Raw genomic sequence first — 19,308 nt, forward strand, 5'->3', positions numbered from 1 at the left:
CAGTGCTCCACACAGAGATCTTATCTTACCATCATCCATCTGTCTGGAATGACATGAAACAGAACAAACTGAGACGGACTAAATCCAGATGAACTGTGGCAACGTCTCCAAAACACTTGAAGAATCCTTCCTGCAAAGCTACCTGAAAAACTATGCACAAGTGAACCAAGGACAAAAGGTGTTTTAAAAGCAAAGGATGGTCACACCAAGTTTGGAATTTATTTTTATTTAATAGAAGGTAATTGATAAATAAAATGTATTTATGACTTTTTTTTAAAGCATACTCACTTTACAGTATTTTTAAACAAGTGCCTAAAACTTTTCACAGTACTGCAATTTTATAGGAAGTTTCTTCATGACTGAGACAGATGGATGATGGTAAGATAAGATCTCTGTGTGGAGCACTTGCTGCTGTCAGACTCCTTGTGCATACAAAAATCTCACTACATTATTACAATTAATTGCAAAAGGAATGTTGATATTTCCTACTGACATTACTACAGCAAAAGATAGAAATATCCGGCTTAAAACCTTTTTTTTTTTTGGGTGAAAATACTAATGGTATTAAAGACTTTTGATACATATATATATATATATATATATATATACACACACACACATACATACATACATAAATAAAAATAAAATTGTTAAAATAGCAGGTAGGGTGGGGTTATCTCTATATCTCCAGTATTTTGCCTTTTTAACTTTTATATTTATATGTTTTCTCTAAAATGGCTTAAAGCTTTTTCATTTCAGAGGAAGCTCTAAGGCTGGTGTGGTGTGTAAAATTCAGTCTAAGATTCATTGGTTCATTGGCATTTTCCAGTTGGATAAAAATTAATATAAAAATGCAGCTTTCAAATGGATTAAGAAGTGCAAATGATAAAAATGTAAATATAGAAATAAGTACTTAGTAGTAGTAGTAAGTATTAACTATATATAGAATATGGTAATATTATGTTTAGATATGTAAAATAATATTAGTAATTGTATTAAAAACTATACTAAGTCATAGTATGTTTAATGTAAATGTCTGTGTATTAGTCCACTTTAAATAATTTATTAATGCTTTATTTTGTTACGCTTCACTTTGAAAATCTGAAATAAATGTTAAATAAACATTATTAATGTCTATTTACTATTTACTATTTACTTTATTAATGATAATTACTTAATTTAACTCTATTCTATAAGTCCTCCATATATAATATTTTTTATAATCAAGCTACTGTTCAATAGTAATATTGTGAAATATAATTACAAATCAAAATAGCTGTTTTCTAAATAAATGTTTTAAAATGTCATTTATTCCTGTGATGACAATTAATGATGTCATTACTGCAGTCTTTATGCTCCTTCAGAAATCATTCTAATAAGCTGATTCAGTGCTCAAGAAACATTTCTTATTACGTTACTTATCAATGTTGAAAACACTTGTGCCACTTACTTGTTTTGTGGGAACTGTAATACAAGCTGAATAATTACATTTATAAATGCATAAATATGTTATAAATTTAGATTCTAATAAAAAGAAATTACAGGCCTCATGGGATTATTTACAAAGTTACAGGACGTTGATCACAGTTACAGGACAATCTAGTTGCTCATTGTGGGCTTTTCCCATCTCTCCGCAGCCATCCGTGGCTTCTCTCCACAGCACAAGATCCGCAGCTTCGAAGAGGCTAAAGGTCTGGACCGCATCAACGAGCGCATGCCGCCCCGCAAGGATGGAGTCAACCACGTGGGCCACTCCATGGGCAAGATGAACATGTCCGAGACCAACGGGACCGATGACGACAGTAACATCCAGTGATGAAACGGCTGCCCGCTCACCTGCATCCGAGTCCATGCCTCCGCCACGATCCATGGCATGACAACGCCAAACCCGTGATTTAAGACCTCCTGCTTCCAAAAACACCCGATGACATCACCTACACATCCCTCTCTTCTCCAATGTTCAATTAGAGAACCAAACTATCTTTAATGTTTCACTGAAAAGAGGCAGGCTGTTGCTGTCAGTTTGCCGCTTGCAGTTTTCGAAGCGGATACCTTGCCTATGGCAAGTTTCTGCCTTTTTTTGGGAGTGTCAAATAGGAAGGAGGGGTGGGGAGTGGTTTGCCTGTGAAGGCCTGAAAGTGTCTTTATCAGAGAGAGGGCGGTCTCAGTTCCTTTCCTGGCTCCACCCACATGCCAAGTGTGCGGGGTTTAGGGACGCCCTCTTAAGCCTGATCCATCCAGTTCGTCGGTGCGGGTGATGAGCCCATACCGGTTCCATGCACACTTGTTTCCTCTTTTGATTCCGAGCTTTTCTTCATGATCCCATCTCATAACGAAATGATCTCACTGTTGACAATGTTTTGCTACTAGTATTAATAAATATTCAAATTTGGAAAAAAAAAGAAAAAAAACATGTTTGTAAGAAAGGACATTTATCAACAAATCCTGTGCATTTTATTACTTGCGATGCAGTCTTACCTGGGGGGTTTTATTTCTTGATTTGGTTTTTGGTAAGATGCCATGAAGAAGTAGAGGAGAAGAGCAGCGCTGCTTGTCCGCCGTAGACTCTCGATCAAAGCAACCGTTCGGATGGAGCTCAAACTCAGCCTTTGGCACCACCTTCCTGATTGTTTCTCACTTGCCTGTATTTCAAGAGAGAATGCACATAGTACATTTCGCAAGTCAAATAAATATTATAAATATATATATAAATATATTTCAATATGATTATTAACAACGGTCGAGGGCAATGATTTTTAACAGCATCTATGGTACTGAACGCATCAGTGCATGCAACTAAGTTCCTTATTGATATGTGAAATTATAATTGTGATGTTTCAATATAGTAGACTTGAATTATTTCCCTTCAAATTATATTTGTAAAGGTCTAGTTTGTTTTTATATCTCTATAAATAGATATGATTTTGTAATCTATTATTTCGTTTCTTTTTCCTTTTCTTTTTTTTCATCAATATAATTTTATTATGGTTGATTTTATTTTTGTAGTTTGGCTGTACAGGCACTGACGCTCTTTCCGAGGTGTTTTCCGTCATCTTTAGTTTTTTCATCTTTTAGTTTTTTCTCTCTGTTCAGTTGGTGTACAGAAGTTGTTCAGTAGTGTGAATGAACATATTACTCAGTGAAAAGCAACATTCAGGCTGCCAAAGCATGATCGCATGGTTTATTCAAATGTAAACTAATTGGAAACGAGGAAAATTCGGTGTCTCACTTTGAAGAGGAAAACTATATTATCATTATGAATCTTGATGATCTTCTTATTATTACAATTAAGCTTACGTTCTTTAATTTCCACTGTTTTCTGATCCTTGTTTGGTCCAGACGTGGTTTATTTCAAAGAAGGAATTTTATGGATTTGTGACTATTTTTCTTGTAATTTTCGCATTTGACTTCCTAAATGAAAACACATATTGTAAGCATGCCCTATGGGACAAATCACTTTTTTACTCTTGAATAAAATATGCATGAACTAATCTGTCTTTCCCCTTTCAATGATGGACTGAAAACATTGGTTGAAAAAAGGGTTTTTATCTTTAAAAAAAAAAAAGCTAATTGATTATTCAACAATTGCTTTATTAATAATCAACAATGAAAATGTAATTTTTAATGTAACATTAATGGTTAAAGAAGATCACAGTTTGGTTACATTGTTTTTTTTTTTTTAGACATTTCTGAGTTCAGTAGGCTTAGACAGTGAGGGCTTTTTTCCATGAGGGCATCCCACCTGTTTCCTGCTATTCTTCCACAGGAAGCTCAGGGGGCCACAGCTACTTCTCCCTCAAACCAGAGCTCGGAGCCCACTAACACACACCCAAACACACGCTTCTCAGCAGGACTTTATAATACTATGTGCACTTCCTCATGTGTTACAATTATATCCAACAGGAAACAGATTTAAACATACTGGTTAATGCTTCAACCAAATTCAATTGCTCAAGATCATTTCCATCGTTTTTCTGCTTTGTTTTCATTTCTTTTACACATATTTAATTACTGTAATTATTTCTGATATCTGGGACACATACAACCTGTCCTGTGGATGTGGATGAGAGTAAAATGCATTTGGATTGAGACATGGAGCAGCTCTTTTTTCTTCTCATTCCCGTGTTTGCATTTTCATCCATAATCTCAGCCGGTGAGTCGATCAGAAACCAATTTTATACATATTTTTGGTATATAGTAAAAAGAAAGGGAAAATGGTGTAAAACAGTAAATGTGGAGAAGGGGGGATTCTTGCTAGTGATTAGTTTCCAAATGTTTTCTGGTTTAAATTTCAATAGTCACTGACTATGTATGGTGGCCCCTAAAATGTATGATCGTTTTATATATACAGCATATGTTTTTTATGAAATGTATGTTCTCTGTGCGACTTGCACAGGAAATGACACAAGCATACAAACTGTGTTACCTCCAAACACAAATGCTACGTCTCTATGGTCTGTTGATTTAAGAACAGGTGAGTAATTCTATAATATTGTGTATAATTCTCATATCCAAGTTCCCATATTAAAGATGTTTTGAACAATTGGTAACCCTCATTTTACCAATGTTTAGGTAAATGTCCAACAACATGTTTTCTTAAATGTGTCTGTTATGATGTAACTTTATTTGCTCAAATAGACATGAACCTTAATGTAATCTGAGTGTAAATATATATCTTTTTTTTTCAGAAGTCCAAACTGAAAAGACAATGACTACTTTTTCATCTCAATATGAGAATAGCGTGACCAGCCATACATCAAAAACTGTGAGCACAAGCACAGCTCCTGTATCTTCTAGTCACATGGGTAAGACACAAATATAACTTTAGTTGATGTAAATATACAGTAATGTGGACTGTACATCTGTTTGTACTGATGGATCCAGCCTCTCTCTACATAGCACATTGGGTATTAAGTGCTGGTAAAAGAATAGTTCACCCAAAATGAAAATTTGATAAAATGTACTCATGCCATCCTAAATTTTAGAAAATGCATTATTATGGATTTCAGACTGGCATTTTGGCTGGAAGCAATGGTTTGAAGTTATACTGCCTTAATAATGGATTTGTTTCTTGTATAGTGAACACACAGCTCTTTGCTTCAGGTTAATTGATGGTCGAGTCTTTTGGATTCCTTGTGGATCGTTGTGATGCTTTTATCAGCTGTTTGATTTAATCATTCTGATGGCACCAATTCACTGCAGAGGATCCATTGGGGAGCAAGTGATGTAATGCTAAATTTCTCTAAATCTGTTCCGACAAAGAAACAAACTCATCTAAACCTTTTATGGCTTTAGGTTGAGTAAATTTTCATTTTTGGGTTAACCATTCCTTAAAGGGGTCATATCATATGACGTTGCTAAAAAGAAGATTATTTTTTGTATTTGGTGTAATGCAACATGTTAATGTGGTTTAAGGTTCAAAAACACATTATTTTCCACATGTGTATTGTGTACTCCTCTATGCCCTGCCTTTCTGAAAAGTCGATTTTTACAAAGTTTTTACATTGGTTAAAATACAAATGTTTGCATCGGTCTGAAAACCAAGGTGTATGCTGATTGGCCAGCTATCCAAGGCCGGGGTTCCCGATAACGATTGATCTTAGAGCTCAAGAGTGTTTACTACAAGTAATTTCTATGTTTCTGCCCTTTTTAATTATTTAATTTATAAATTAATAAAAAAAAATAAGAAAATGAGTCATAAAGTGTACAATGAAGCTGTCACAGTGTCTGGGTTGTGTTCCCAGCACCACTTCCCAGGATGGCTACCAGCCAAGCGCCACAGCACAAGATAGCCGCTAACCCAGCTCCAATGCCCAAATTGGCCACTGTTCCAGTGCCACAGCCCAAGATGGCCGTCAGCCTAGGGCCACAGCACAAAATGGCCGTCAGTCCATCGCTACAGCACAAGATGGCTGCTAACCCAGCGCCAATGCCCAAATTGGCCACGGGTCCAGCACCACAGCCCAAATTGGCCACCGGTCCAGCGCCACAGCCCAAGATGGCCGCCAGCCTAGCACCACAGTACAAAATGGCCGCCAGTCCAGCGCCACAACCCAAGATGGCCGCCAGCCTAGTGCTACAGCCCAAGATGGTCGCCAGCTTAGAGCCACAGCACAAGATGGCCGACTCAAACTCTGAGTCGCCAGTCAAGGTGCCACCGACTCGCCATCGTAGAGGGCGGAGGACGAGGAGACAGGCTTCTACCATTCCTCAAAGCCTGGAGAACGTTCCCGAGCGGGCCGCTGCCGTCCAGGGGGACGTTCCCGAGCGGGCCGCTGCCGTCCAGGAGGAAGTTTCCGAGTAGGCCGCTGCCGTCCCCGAGGCGGTGCCCGAGGCCATTCCCGATGCAGTGACCGAGGCGGTGCCCGATGCTGTTCCGGAGGTCAAGGTGGTGCCCGAGGTCGTTCCCGATGTGGTGCCCGATGCTGTTCCGGAGGTCGAGGCGGTGCCCGATGCTGATCCAGAGGCCGAGGTGGTGGCCGATGCCGAGGCGGTGACCGATGCTGTTCTGGAGGTCGAGGTGGTGCCCGATGCTGTTCCGGAGGCTGGGGTGGTGCCCGATGCCGAGGCGGTGCCCGAGGCCGTTCCCGATGCAGTGCCCAAGGCCGCTCCCGATGCCGTGACCGAGGCGGTGCCTGAGACCATTCCAGAGGCAGTGCCCGAGGCCGAGGTGCCTCAGGTCTCCACAGACAGTTCAGAGTCGAGTCATGTTCCTGTGGACTCTCCGGAGTCGAGTCAGGTTCCTGTGGACTCTCCGGAGTCGAGTCAGGTTCCGGTGGACTCTCCGGAGTCGAGTCAGGTTCCGGTGGACCCTCCGGAGTCGAGTCAGGTGTTTGTGGACCCTCCAGAGCCAGGGCCAGTCACCGATGACCCTCCAGAGCCAAGTCAAGTCACTGGGTGGTCTGCTGCTCCGTTCTGGTGGACTCCGGCCTCAACCACGGGGGCGTGTTGGTCATCCGCTCCGTTCTGGGGGACTCCGACGTCGACCACGAGGACGTGGTGGTCATCCGATCCGCCCTGGGGGACTCTGGCGGCGACCACGAGGACGTGGTGGTCATCCGCTCCACCCTGGGGGACTCTGGCGGCGACCACAAGGATGTGGTGGTCTTCCGCTCCGCCCTGGGGGACTCTGGCGGCGACCACGAGGACGTGGTGGTCATCCGCTCCGCCCTGGAGGGCTCTGGCTTTGACCACATGGCTGTGGTGGTCTTCTGCTCCGCCCTGGGGGGCTTCCGCCCTGGGGGGCTTCCGCCCTGACCACACGGCTGTGGTGGTCCTCTGCTCCGCCCTGGTGGGCGCCTCAACATGTCCTTCATGGACTTCTGTTTTATGTTCTTGGTTTCTGTTATATTTCTGTCTGTTCCCCTCAGTTAGTCTGGCCCTCCGTCCCTCCCCCTGAACCTCCTCCGGTCCTCCTCCCTCCTGGTCTCCCTGTGTTGTGTTTTCATTCTGGTACCTGTTCCCCATGTTTTTCCTTTCTGGCCCTCGGTCCCTCCCCCTAAAGCCTCCACCTGTCCGCCTCCCTCCTGGTCTCTGTGTTGTGTTTATCGTGGGCTAGGAGCCGCTCCATAGAGGGGGGGTACTGTCACAGTGTCTGGGTTGTGTTCCCTGGGGTTCCACTAGATGTCCCCCTTTCTCACGGTGTCTGTCACCTTATCACTTCCTGTTCCCTTATTTGGTCACCTTCCTCCTTGTTGTGTAATTGATTGTTCCCCCACCTGTCTCCTGTTTCCCCATTATCCTTCTGTGTATAAATACCCGGTCTGTCTGTGTCTTTGTCACGGAGTCCTTGTTTAATGTTAAAGTTATTTCATGTCCGTCATTCTTGCCTTGCCTTGCCTTGCCTTGTGTTCGTGTCTTGTTTATGTTTTGTTTTGGATCTTCTGGTTTTGACCCTGCCTGGCTTGTTTACCCGTTTGGATTACCCTTAATAAACACCATACCCGCAATTGGTTCTCTCTCCTCGTTCCTTGCATCACGAGCCGTGACAGAAGCACAATCAAATCCTTATATTATAATCACATTGCACTTGAATCAAGTTAAAGGTGTAATCTACCGATTGTCCTGCAGGTGACCGCATACATCTGTCTTCTTATGATGCAATTATGGTCACAGTTATGATGCACTTAGGGCTTAATAATTACTCCAGAGCACCCATAGATCTACGATGATTTTCAAGTGCTACTTAAGTTACGATGCTTTTGGGAAACAGACCGTAATATTAAAGGAACACTCCGACTTTTTGGGACTTTAGCTTATTCACAGTATTCTCCAGAGTTAGACAAGTCCATACATACCTTTTTCATTTCTGTGCATTCTTTAAGTGTTACTTGACGCACCCACCACTAGCCTAGCTTAGCACAAAGACTGGATGTAAATGGATACTGTTGGCATAGTAATCCCAATAAGTGACAAAATAATGCAAACATTTTCCTATTTACATGTTGTGATCTGTATAGTCACAGCGTGTACAAATAACAAGGCTATATAAGACAGAGGCCATTTTTAATCGTATAAATACTGGGAACTATATTCTCACTAGGTGTAGGAGCACAGCTAACGTTACTTGGGCGGAGTGATTAGCGCAGCACACGAGACGCCTTGTTGATGGTTCCGTAAACAAAACAAGTGACTAGCTAGATGTGACTCGTGATCATGGCTGACCTTGAGGAATTGTCAGACTCAGAGGAATTTTACTGTGTATCAAACCAAGATCCAGAACCATATAGTTTTGAGATAGAAAACACAGACGATGAGTTACAAACTTTGGAAGCTGTAAGACAAGATGTCGAAGGGAGAATCAGAACGAACACAGACTGGTGCTGTAAATGTGGAACATGCCAACCTATGACGACAGAACCGAGTGCCTTTGTCATAATGAATGGGACCGGGTATTGCCATCAATGTCAAGGCTTGACAATCAAAATATTTGCGTCACTACCACGGAAGATTTCTCTGCTCTAATTCACCCGGCAGTTGTCACTTTTTTTCCCCATTGTAACAAGATCAACTGGAAGAAACGCCCCATATGCTGAGTGAACATAATGGTCAGCTGTCCACCAAGTGATTTTGTTATAATGATCACGAGCAGTGTGTTCATGACAACACAATAATAACAATAAAGGGGATACACGGAGCCCCTATTCAAGTAATAGTGTCACTCCTAAGGTTATATTACATTAGCATGGCACTGTTACAGTATAGCTAATGTTTTTCATCTCAAAACATAACGGAACACTTACCGCAGCAACAGGTGATCCAATTTGTCCTGTCTTTATTATCGATGGGTTGGCTGTATCCTTGGGGACTATTCCAAAATAGTCGTCCACAGTAAAATGTTCAGAGCAAACGAAATACTTCGTGATGGTGTTTACAGGTGTGTTTGGATTAGGGATGTCAACGATTAATCGATGATCGATTAATTGTCGATAAGAGATGCAATCGATTAAGGCTATCGATGGTCGGTTAACCGATTCAATGTTGGGCTGCGTGCGGCTCATGCGCACTCAACACGTGCGAGCGGCTGTGAGTGACGGTGACGATATATAAAAGCATCATCATTCATTCACAATGTACAAATTAAGCTTTTAATGTGATTTAAACTTTAAAGTACATTAAAATAGAAACAACATAAAAGTTCTTCAACATTAAATGCAATAGAAATGTAGTTACTAATCATTTCATCAGATAACTGTTTTATATCGTGCGCTTTGCAGGGCTGCGGGACACAGTGACAGGACAGGTAGTCTATTCATTCCTACAACTTGTTAATTCATTCCTACGAATTATTAATGTGGCAATTGTCCATGTTTCATTAATTTTGTTCCCTAAATAACCCATGATTTAAGTGAAATAAGGGAAGTACGAATTCTTAATTCATGAAATCTTTAATTTCCCTTCCCATGTTTACCACAGTAAGAGATGCGAAAACAGTTATTAAAAGCGAAAGATAATAAAATAAACCTGGGAAATTAGAGGGTTAGACTATGAAGATTTAGGAAAAGAAACAATGCCTAAATATACTGAATTTGTGGAAATTCGTGACCAACCGGCAAACCAGAACAAAGCCGCGTAAATGAAGACTATGGGGTCCAAAAGCATGGTCGCGATCTAACATTTTCCAGTTAACCTATTATTCCTCTAATAAACAAAGCTTTTATACCACACTTGTCATAATCAGATCTTATCATTTCTAAATAAATAATTGCTGGATTCAAAACAGCGATTAATAGGCGCTGTGACCGACACATTCCTGGAGCATTCACTGCTGTCACTAAACGATGACGCCGAGCATCGTTCACAAGTTTCTGCATGGACCTGACTAGGGCACAGGTTCTAAGCCCTGGGACAAAATGGGATGCTTTAAGGAAAATTTATAGCCTACTAAGTAATAGGCCCAAAATAAAAATAACAATTTGTTTTCATGTTTTTTTTTTTTTTTTAAATCGGCTATGCGAAATATATCCGACTTAAATAGGCTAATTAAGATTAACGGATTTAAAACAGAAGTGTGGGCGCGTTTTTGCTCATATGAAGAGGATCATCTTTTCCGTCTATATGCGAATGCGTGTTAAGTACAAGCCTAGTTTACATTATAAATAATAGTTTAACATTCAAATACATTGCGAATATGGAAACATTTCGATTTGTGCCGAATGAGACATGAGCAATAACCTCCAAATAAATCTAGCCAAAGCCGCGCTCGCTCATCCTCGTCTGCACGCATGCACTGTCACGATCTAATGCGCTGTATGCCGGATTTTTAAAAATCTGACATTTTCTAGGACAGAATCCAGCAGGATCAAATTAATGTGAGCAACTGTGTTTTGGTGCAGCAGCGCCGATGTAGTTCACTTAATGTGCAGCGCAGTCACACGCGCTCCACATTTCGGATAATTTTATACAATAATGTCAGTTGAAAACATTGCAATTGTGCTTTAAAATACAACAACGAGCACCACAAAACCATTTAAAGAGGCGCGTTCAGCGTTCTCCGTGCGGGATTGGAAACTGTCAACAAAGTAAAATGACCTCAAAAGTATGGCGCAATCTCTTCATTTTATCAAATGATCATAATCACATCTATTCATTTTATAATCCTGCTACTAGCATTTTATTCAGACTAAAACCTATTTAATTCAAGTGAGAAAGCGTTTTGTGTGTGTGTGTGGCTTTTGCACATCCTGTCATACCGCTGACTGCGTGCCTGCAATAGACGCATTTTGCAGTATTATGGTTAACGATTAATCGATTAATTGATCGTTAATTTAAACGACGATCGATCATGGAAATAATCGAAATTTGACATCCCTAGTTTGGATCTATTTCCAGAGCAAGTAGCCATCGATTCATCAGGTCAGCGTTTTGGGTTGGAATTCTATGAAACATCATAGTATTACCTTGTCTCCCCTGTTTATTGTCGCAGTTCTTTACAATACAGCAAACACCCATGATTGTACACTTTAAATGTACTATCTAGTAATTGCTGACTCTATCACTCCAACTCTGAGCGAACACTCTGCTCATCACCACGGCGCGTCTCGGGTGCTGCGCTAATCACTCCGCCCAAGTAATCACTCCACCCAAGTAACGTTAGCTGTGCTCCTACGCCTATTGAGAATATAGTTCCCAGTATTTATACGATTAAAAATGGTCTCTGTCTCATATAGCCTTGTTATTTTTACATGCTGTGACTATACAGATCACAACATGTAAATAGGAAAATGTTTGCATTATTTTGTCACTTATTGGGATTACTATGCTAACAGTATCCATTTACATCCAGTCTTTGTGCTAAGCTAGGCTAGCGGTGGGTGCGTCAAATAACACTTACAGAACACAGAGAAATGAAAAAGGTATGTATGGACTTATCTAACTCTGGGGGATACTGTCAATAAGCTAAAGTCCCAAAAAGTCGGAGTGTTCCTTTAAGATCAGTCGTAAGATAATTTTTACGAACTTTTTAGGCTTACGAAGCTTTTGGGAAACCCGGCTCAGTGCATTGTGATTGATTAATACTTCAAGCGTGTGACGAAAATGTTACACCCCTTACCATACTGTGATGCTGTGTGTCCCGGCGCAATGAGACAAAACCAATAAAACTAGTTACAAGCGAGGCAGTTATTGCATCCAGTGGGGAGATAATTACAGATTATAATGACTTGTACTGTCTCTTTATGCATTGCACTGCGTATCATGCTGTGTAAACAAAACCATGTCTGCATTTGTGATCGGAGAAACGACAAACAACAACCGCTACTCTACACTGCTCAAAACTTGTCAGTGGCAAATCCTTTACATATGAAAACATACTTACAGACTGTGTGTCAGAAGTGCCAGACTGTCCTTGCAAAGTTGGAACTGCCCTACTTTATAGAAACAAACACCAACATTGTGATACAGTTCTAATCCTCTGCAAAATGCACTGCACACATCTGAATATTTGATGAATAATGACGTCAATATACTGTACTAATGGGAAATCTAAAAATATATGAAGAAAATAAGAAAAACAAACAAATGAATTGAATTTGCTAAAATATTATATAATATTATGTATTATATTTAGATAAGAGAACTGTTGGCAAGTTAACAATTGTCTAAAATTTTGATCAAGCAACATGACCAGCAACTGTGAGAAAGAGAGCATCACTCTTGTCTCTGTGAGGACAATAAACACTGAAAACCGTAAGTACTTGACTTCCTCAGTGTTTTCATGACTGGTACTGAGATAATAGCATCCCATTTTATGTTATTCTAATATATGAATCTGTAAATGCCCTGTAATACTGCAGTTCTCTTCTGTGCAGATACAGATTCTCCCCAGACGTCTTCAGTTCACAGCACTACACTGGACAATGAGGACCAATAATTTACCAGAGACTTGCTGGGCATCAATAACGGACTGTGATTTCACTCAGTTCATAGTGCATGAGATTGGAGGCTGCATACTATATTTAATGTTAAGTGAATGTGAACTAATGTGCCTCTAGCTGATGGTCAGTGTACGGATCACAAATCATGCTTATGACCTACATTGGCGCACTGCATATAAAATGATCCCTTTATCAGACATGCTCTCATATATTGAACATGACACATGCTTCATTGATAAATAAAATGTCCCTTTTGTGTTCATAATCTTTTTTTCTCTCTCTTTTTTTTAAGTGCATTAATGTGTAATCTAATGTATTTGTAAAGTGAGATACACGGAATTTAAGAATTTAAATCAAAAGCCCAACTACACAAATGTGTGTGTTCCTGTATAGGCCACATATATTTGTTTTGTGTCATTGTTTTGTGTAAACATGGAGGCCTTTTACAGTGATTTCTGAAGCATCCCTGACTTTGGGACCCATTTGCAGGAACCTTTGGAGTAGCAATACTATAAAAATTGTCTTCTGGTGCATTTACATAAGAGACCTCTGTGGGACCTCAGCAGGTTTTGGAGCAGCAGTGAAAGTGGCCTTCTCAAGGATTTCTGCAGTGGCCCTGACAGGATCTCTGAGCCCAAGGTGGCTGAGAAAGTGAGCTCTGTTGTCATGTGAGTGTCAAGAACTTGTGGGACTGACAGGGAGCTCTGAGAAGTCTTAGGTGACTACATTTTTATAAATATGATTCGATGGTGCAGTACTTAACTGAGAAAAATTAATCTATACACAACAATTCAACAAGACACTAAAACTTCTACCACAAGCCAAGACACCAGATGCAACCAAAACCTGCCAGCCCTGCAAAATGCTAAGCCTGGAGAGATGGAAGGGTCTGGCGATTTGATAGTTTAGCTAGTGCAGTGACATGCATCTTAAATGTGGCTAAAATATATATTTTTGTTTTGTATGATACATTCAAATTTCTGGACCAGTTCAACAAAACTTGAAATGATGAAAACTTAAAAGGCACCATAAAACATTGTAATTCTATTGTTATATACAGGTATATCTCAATAAATTAGAATGTCATGGAAAAGTTTATTTATCAGTAATTCAACTCAAATTGTGAAATTCGTGTATAAATTCAATGTTTTATATATATATATATATATATATATATATATATATATAAACATTTTTTGTGAATTAAGGCCTTTTGGAAAGTATGTTAATTTACTATAAATGTACTCGATACTTGGCAGGGGCTCTTTTTGCTTTAATTACTACTTCAATTCAGCATGGCATGGAGGTGATCAGTTTGTGGCACTACTAAGGTGATATGAAAGCCCAGGTTTCTTTGACAGTGGCCTACAGCACATCTGTATTTTTGGTCTCTTGTCTCTCATTTTCCTCTTGACAGTAGCCCATAGATTCTCTGTGGGGTTTTGGTCTATTGAGTTTGCTGGCCAGTCATGCACACCAACACCATGGTCATTTAATCAACTTTTGTTGCTTTTGGCAGTGTGGGCAGGTGCCAAATCCTGCTGGAAAATTATATCCGCATCTTCAAAAAGCTGGTCAGCAGAAGGTAGCATTAAGTGCTCCAAAATGTCTTGTTAAACGGGTGCAGTGAGTTTGGTTTTCCATCTCGATCCTTCCTCCAGACTCTAGGACCTTGGTTTCCAAATGAAATACAAAACTTGCTCTCATCTGAAAAAAGGACTTTGGAGCACTGGGCAACAGTCCAGTTCTTCTTCTCCTTAGCCCAGGTAAGACGCCTCTGACATTGTCTGTGGTTCAGGAGTGGCTTAACAAGAGGAATACGACAACTTGTAGCCAAATTCTTTGACACATGTGGTGGCTCTTGATGCCTTGACCCCAGCCTCAGTGCCCTGTGAAGTTCACTCAACTTCTTGAATCAATTTTGTTTGACAATCCTCGTAAGGCTGCGGTTCTCTCGGTTGATTGTGCAACTTTTTCCTTCCACTCAACTTTCTGTTAACATGCTTGGATACAGCACTCTGTGAATAGCCAGCTTCTTTGGCAATGAATGTTTGTGGCTTACCCTTCTTGTGAAGGGTGTCAATGATTGTCTTCTGGACAACTGTCAGATCATCAGTCTTCCCCATGATTGTGTAGCCTAGTGAACCAAACTGAGATACCATTTAGAAGACTCAGGAAATCTTTGCAGGTGTTTTGAGTTGATTAGCTGATTGACATGTCACCATATTCTAATTTGTTGAGATTTTTGTTAAATGTTATCCAAAATCATAAAAATTAAAAGAACCAAAGACTTAAACTACTTCCGTCTGTGTGCACTGAATTTATTTAAAACATGAGTTTCACAATTTGAGTTGAATTACTGAAATTAACTTTTCCACAAAATTCTAATTTATTGAGATGCACCTGTAATTGTGTAATTGAATTTGTGTATTTATACACGTTCACTTGACCTTAGCTGATATTAATGAAAAGTAGAGCCCGACCGATATATCGGCCGGCCGATATTATCGGCCGATATGAGCTAATTGCATTTAAATCGGCATCGGCGTTTATAACGGCCGATGAAACATGAAAAAACAGAGTCTCATGCTTCACTCATGTTATGAGTGTTGCATACTTTGCCCACCAGAGGGCGGTCTGCAACTCCAGAGTTGACAACAGCGCCAGAAATTCACTACAGAAGGACAGCCAAGCCACCCAGGTGAGTCTGTCGTTCGTCATGTGAAATGATTGTAGATTTAGTTCATACACTGTATATAAAAACGGTGTGGTAGTTCTAGCTAACGGTCCTATCATTATCACTTCTAAATATTCTGCAACATCACTTACAGCCGCTCATGCATTGCTATATTAGATTAGCCAAAAAGCTAATACCATGTTTATTAGTGGAAGAGCGCGAACGTTAATAAGAGGTCAAACTATAACGTTAGCATTTAAATTATTCTTATTCTATTGCGGTGTGTTTCCCACATAATGACCGCGTAATGGTCCTTTCACACAGGACGCGGTATGCTGGGTTCAGCGTTGCCCTTCAGATACAACGCGATTTGCGCTGCGCTGCGCTATGGCGTTGGCGGAGTTTTAATAGTCTGTTGTTCCTCCTTTCGGTCAGCAGCAAACATGTATCTGTCCCGTTGTAAGAAGCGAGCGATAGCGCTAGTCCAGCTGATGATAATTAAGAGAGAAGCAAGGAAGAGAAGGCTACCCTCAGGTCCAGAGCACAATTTGGTGAATTCAGGCTGGTTATGTTACTCTAACGCTAATATAGCTTCCTTTTTAGCAGGCCCCTTAAATGCTTGCTATTAACTTGTTTGAAGGTGGTGCTTCTCAAAATTGACAGCGGTGTGTTCATGACACTAACGTTAACCATTCAACTTCGAATTGATTCCGTAATCTTCCGGTAACAGTAGGCTAACTTTACGTTCGCCAGCGCATGACGATGTTTTGATTCAGACTGCACAAAGAGAAGAGGAGAAGATCTACGGGTCCGTTGTGAATGTGTCTGTGAGAGCAAATATAGTGTAATTACAGTAACTACAGTAGGTGCGTAAGAAATGATTAAACCAGAGGGGACATGTAAATAAATGTGAGCTGAACACGCGCTTTTTTCTTTTTTTTTTTACATATTGTTTCAAAGCAGCTTTACAGACATAACAGGAAAATGTTGAAATAATATAGTTAAATATAAGTAGGTAATACCTATTGCTTGACAAATAAAAATATATATAAATTTCTCATTTTTGCCTATGTAGGAGATCCCTGTTTATTATTATTATAATTCTAATGATGACATGAGTAATGATACATGGTGATATTATTAATACACATGCTTATTCTTTCTCTGTCTCTCTTTCTGCCTACAGATACCTGAAAAAGGTGAATGCTGTAGCAGCAAAGTGTGGGACTACTTCTGCAAATACTTTAACTTTAGTATTATAATTTATTTACAGTACACACACAGACTGTTAAAACCAGCTTCAACTGGAAGAAAGTAAAAGTGTTAAATGTTTAAAACCAGACTGTTTTTTGATCATTAAAAAATATATACTTTTGATGTGCAATTGTTTAGTCATTGAGACCGTAATCTAAGGCTTTTTTTTTTTTTACATAAATCCCTTCTGGAAAATGGTTTATACAGCCCACATACATAGAACAGGTAGATATTTTGCTATTCAATGTTGTGTAAGTGCAGTTTATAGGAAATGGGTCTAATATCCAGTTTACTTTCAAAATCAAAATATCGGCTTATAAATCGGCTATTTTCGAGTTAATATCGGCATCGGCATCGGCCCCCAAAAATCCATATCGGTCGGGCTCTAATGAAAAGTGCTTTTGAGCTTTTGAGTTGGCTCTCATCAGAATGCAGAGATGTATAGTAACGAAGTAGAACTACTTCACTACTGTACTTAAGTACTAAAAGGCGGTATCTGTACTTTACTGGAGTATTCTTTTTTTCTCCTACTTCCACTTTTACTTCGGTACATATTTTCGCTGAGTTTAATACTTTTACTCCGATATTTTTTTTATGTGCTGCATCGTTACTCGTTACAATTATAATAATGTTACGAATCATTCCATAACCACTGCCAGAACTGTAGATGGCAGATTTGATGAAGTTGGCACATCATTGAGCGAAACAAGCGATTAAGAAGACTGCACGTGCTGACTGAACTGCTGTGAAGAGAGAAATGAACACCGAGCCGAGCCAGATAATGACTCGTTCACGAGTCAAGAACCGGTTGCATCGGTTCTCGGATGACCAGTAACGTTAGTTCTTTCTGACAGTTCGATTCAATAAACCAGTTGAAGAAAACAGTTCACCGATTCTTTTGCGCTCGATGCAATGGCGTCATTGGCGTTTACTGCACCTGGGCTCATAACATTAACACAGAATCAGTTCAGAATCAATCACCAAAAGAATCAGTTCGGTTCAGACGCTCTGTGTGTCGGTTTGCTTCACGCTAAATCACACATGCGCAGTATCATCAGCTCATCGGTTCACGAATCGGACGCGTCTGACAGAAACGGTTCTTGACTCGTGAACGAGTCATTATCTGGCTCGGCTCGGTGTTCATCTTCAGTTCTCTCCTCACAGCAGTTCAGTCAGTGTACTGTTTGAGTCAATGAATTACTCCGGGATATTGGTTTGTTTTAACTCAGAGGGAGTGTCAGACACATTAAACAAGTTAACAGCTTAATTCATCTGTGGATTAATGCGTATTGGAGACGCGAACTGTTTAAAACGATTCAATTCGATTTGGTGGACTGTTTCAAAAAGATCCGGTTACATCGAATGATTCGTTCGCGAACCAGATATCACAAACTGCTTTGTTTTTAACTGTCTTACAACAGACACGGAAGAGAAGACAATGCTGAATAAAGTCGTAGTTTTTGCTATTTTTGGACCAAAATGTATTTTCGATGCTTCAAAAAATTCTAAAATGACCCTCTGATGTCTTATGGGTTTGAACCAACATGAGGGTAAGTTATTAATGACATCATTTTGCAAATTGGGCTAACTAACCCTAGTAACCGTTTTTTGTTTACAAGAAGTTACAGTCAAAGGAATTGTGATTGTCCTTTAGGTTAATCATTTGCAGTGGTGTCAAAAGTACTGGCATTCATTACTCAAGTAGAAGTATAGATACTAGGGTTTAAAAAGACTTTTGTAGAAGTTGAAGTATCAACTCAAGCTTTTTACTCAAGTAAAAGTGTAAAAGTACTGGTTTAAAAAACTACTTAAAGTATAAAAGTAAAAGTAATGTAAGGGGAAAAAAATGCCATTAAGAACAAAAGCTTAGGCCGCACCACAGGGGCCTATTGTGCACTACCCCTCCTCAAAAAAACATTTTTCTAAAGGCCATAGGCCATAATGACTATAATGTTATATTAAAATGTTCATGTTGAAAAATTTGGGGTGCACTAGGCTTCCTGTTTCAGCCGCATATATGAAAATACAAAAATGGTGTGCACATCCCAAACATCCAATTAGGACGCAGGTGCAAGACAACTAAATGATATAGACAAATAAAGAAGTGAAGTCTGAACACTGAAAACTACTGCTCCAGAGGAATTTAATCAAGCAACGTTTCGACCTTCAGGTCTTCATCAGCCGCATATATGCCCATTTAAAATGAACGCACTTTAGTACAATGCAAATACATTAAAGGACTAGAGATATGATGACTAGTTGCCAATAAGTATTGTTATGGTGCAAAAAGTCAAACTTCAGAGGCTTGTCATCAATAACTTTTAATGGAATGTAAATGTACATCCAAGATTAGCTGCAGGAATCTGCAAGGGCAATGGACAAGAACATTGGTGCAGGCTTAGTAACAATTACACTTATATGGTTGTCTATTTACAGTAAACATTATAGTGCTGTCAAAATGAATGATTAATCCAAGTGATTAATCAAAAACTAAAATAGAAA

At 39.8% G+C, this 19,308-nt stretch overlaps 1 protein-coding gene across 2 annotated transcripts in view; it reads left to right on the plus strand.

The window, feature by feature from the left end:
- LOC127942345 (protein phosphatase 3 catalytic subunit alpha-like) overlaps positions 1-3,491 on the plus strand; it is a 53,305-nt gene extending 49,814 nt beyond the window's left edge. For both annotated transcript variants that reach the window (XM_052538033.1, XM_052538032.1), the window contains one exon: positions 1,638-3,491. In XM_052538033.1, coding sequence (XP_052393993.1) covers positions 1,638-1,816 — 179 coding nt within the window. In that variant the 3' untranslated portion in view covers positions 1,817-3,491. The remainder of the gene's footprint in view (positions 1-1,637) is intronic.
- Positions 3,492-19,308: the final 15,817 nt, after the last annotated feature.

Source organism: Carassius gibelio, chromosome A21, assembly GCF_023724105.1.
Source record: "Carassius gibelio isolate Cgi1373 ecotype wild population from Czech Republic chromosome A21, carGib1.2-hapl.c, whole genome shotgun sequence".
In the NCBI taxonomy this organism is placed as follows: domain Eukaryota; kingdom Metazoa; phylum Chordata; class Actinopteri; order Cypriniformes; family Cyprinidae; genus Carassius; species Carassius gibelio.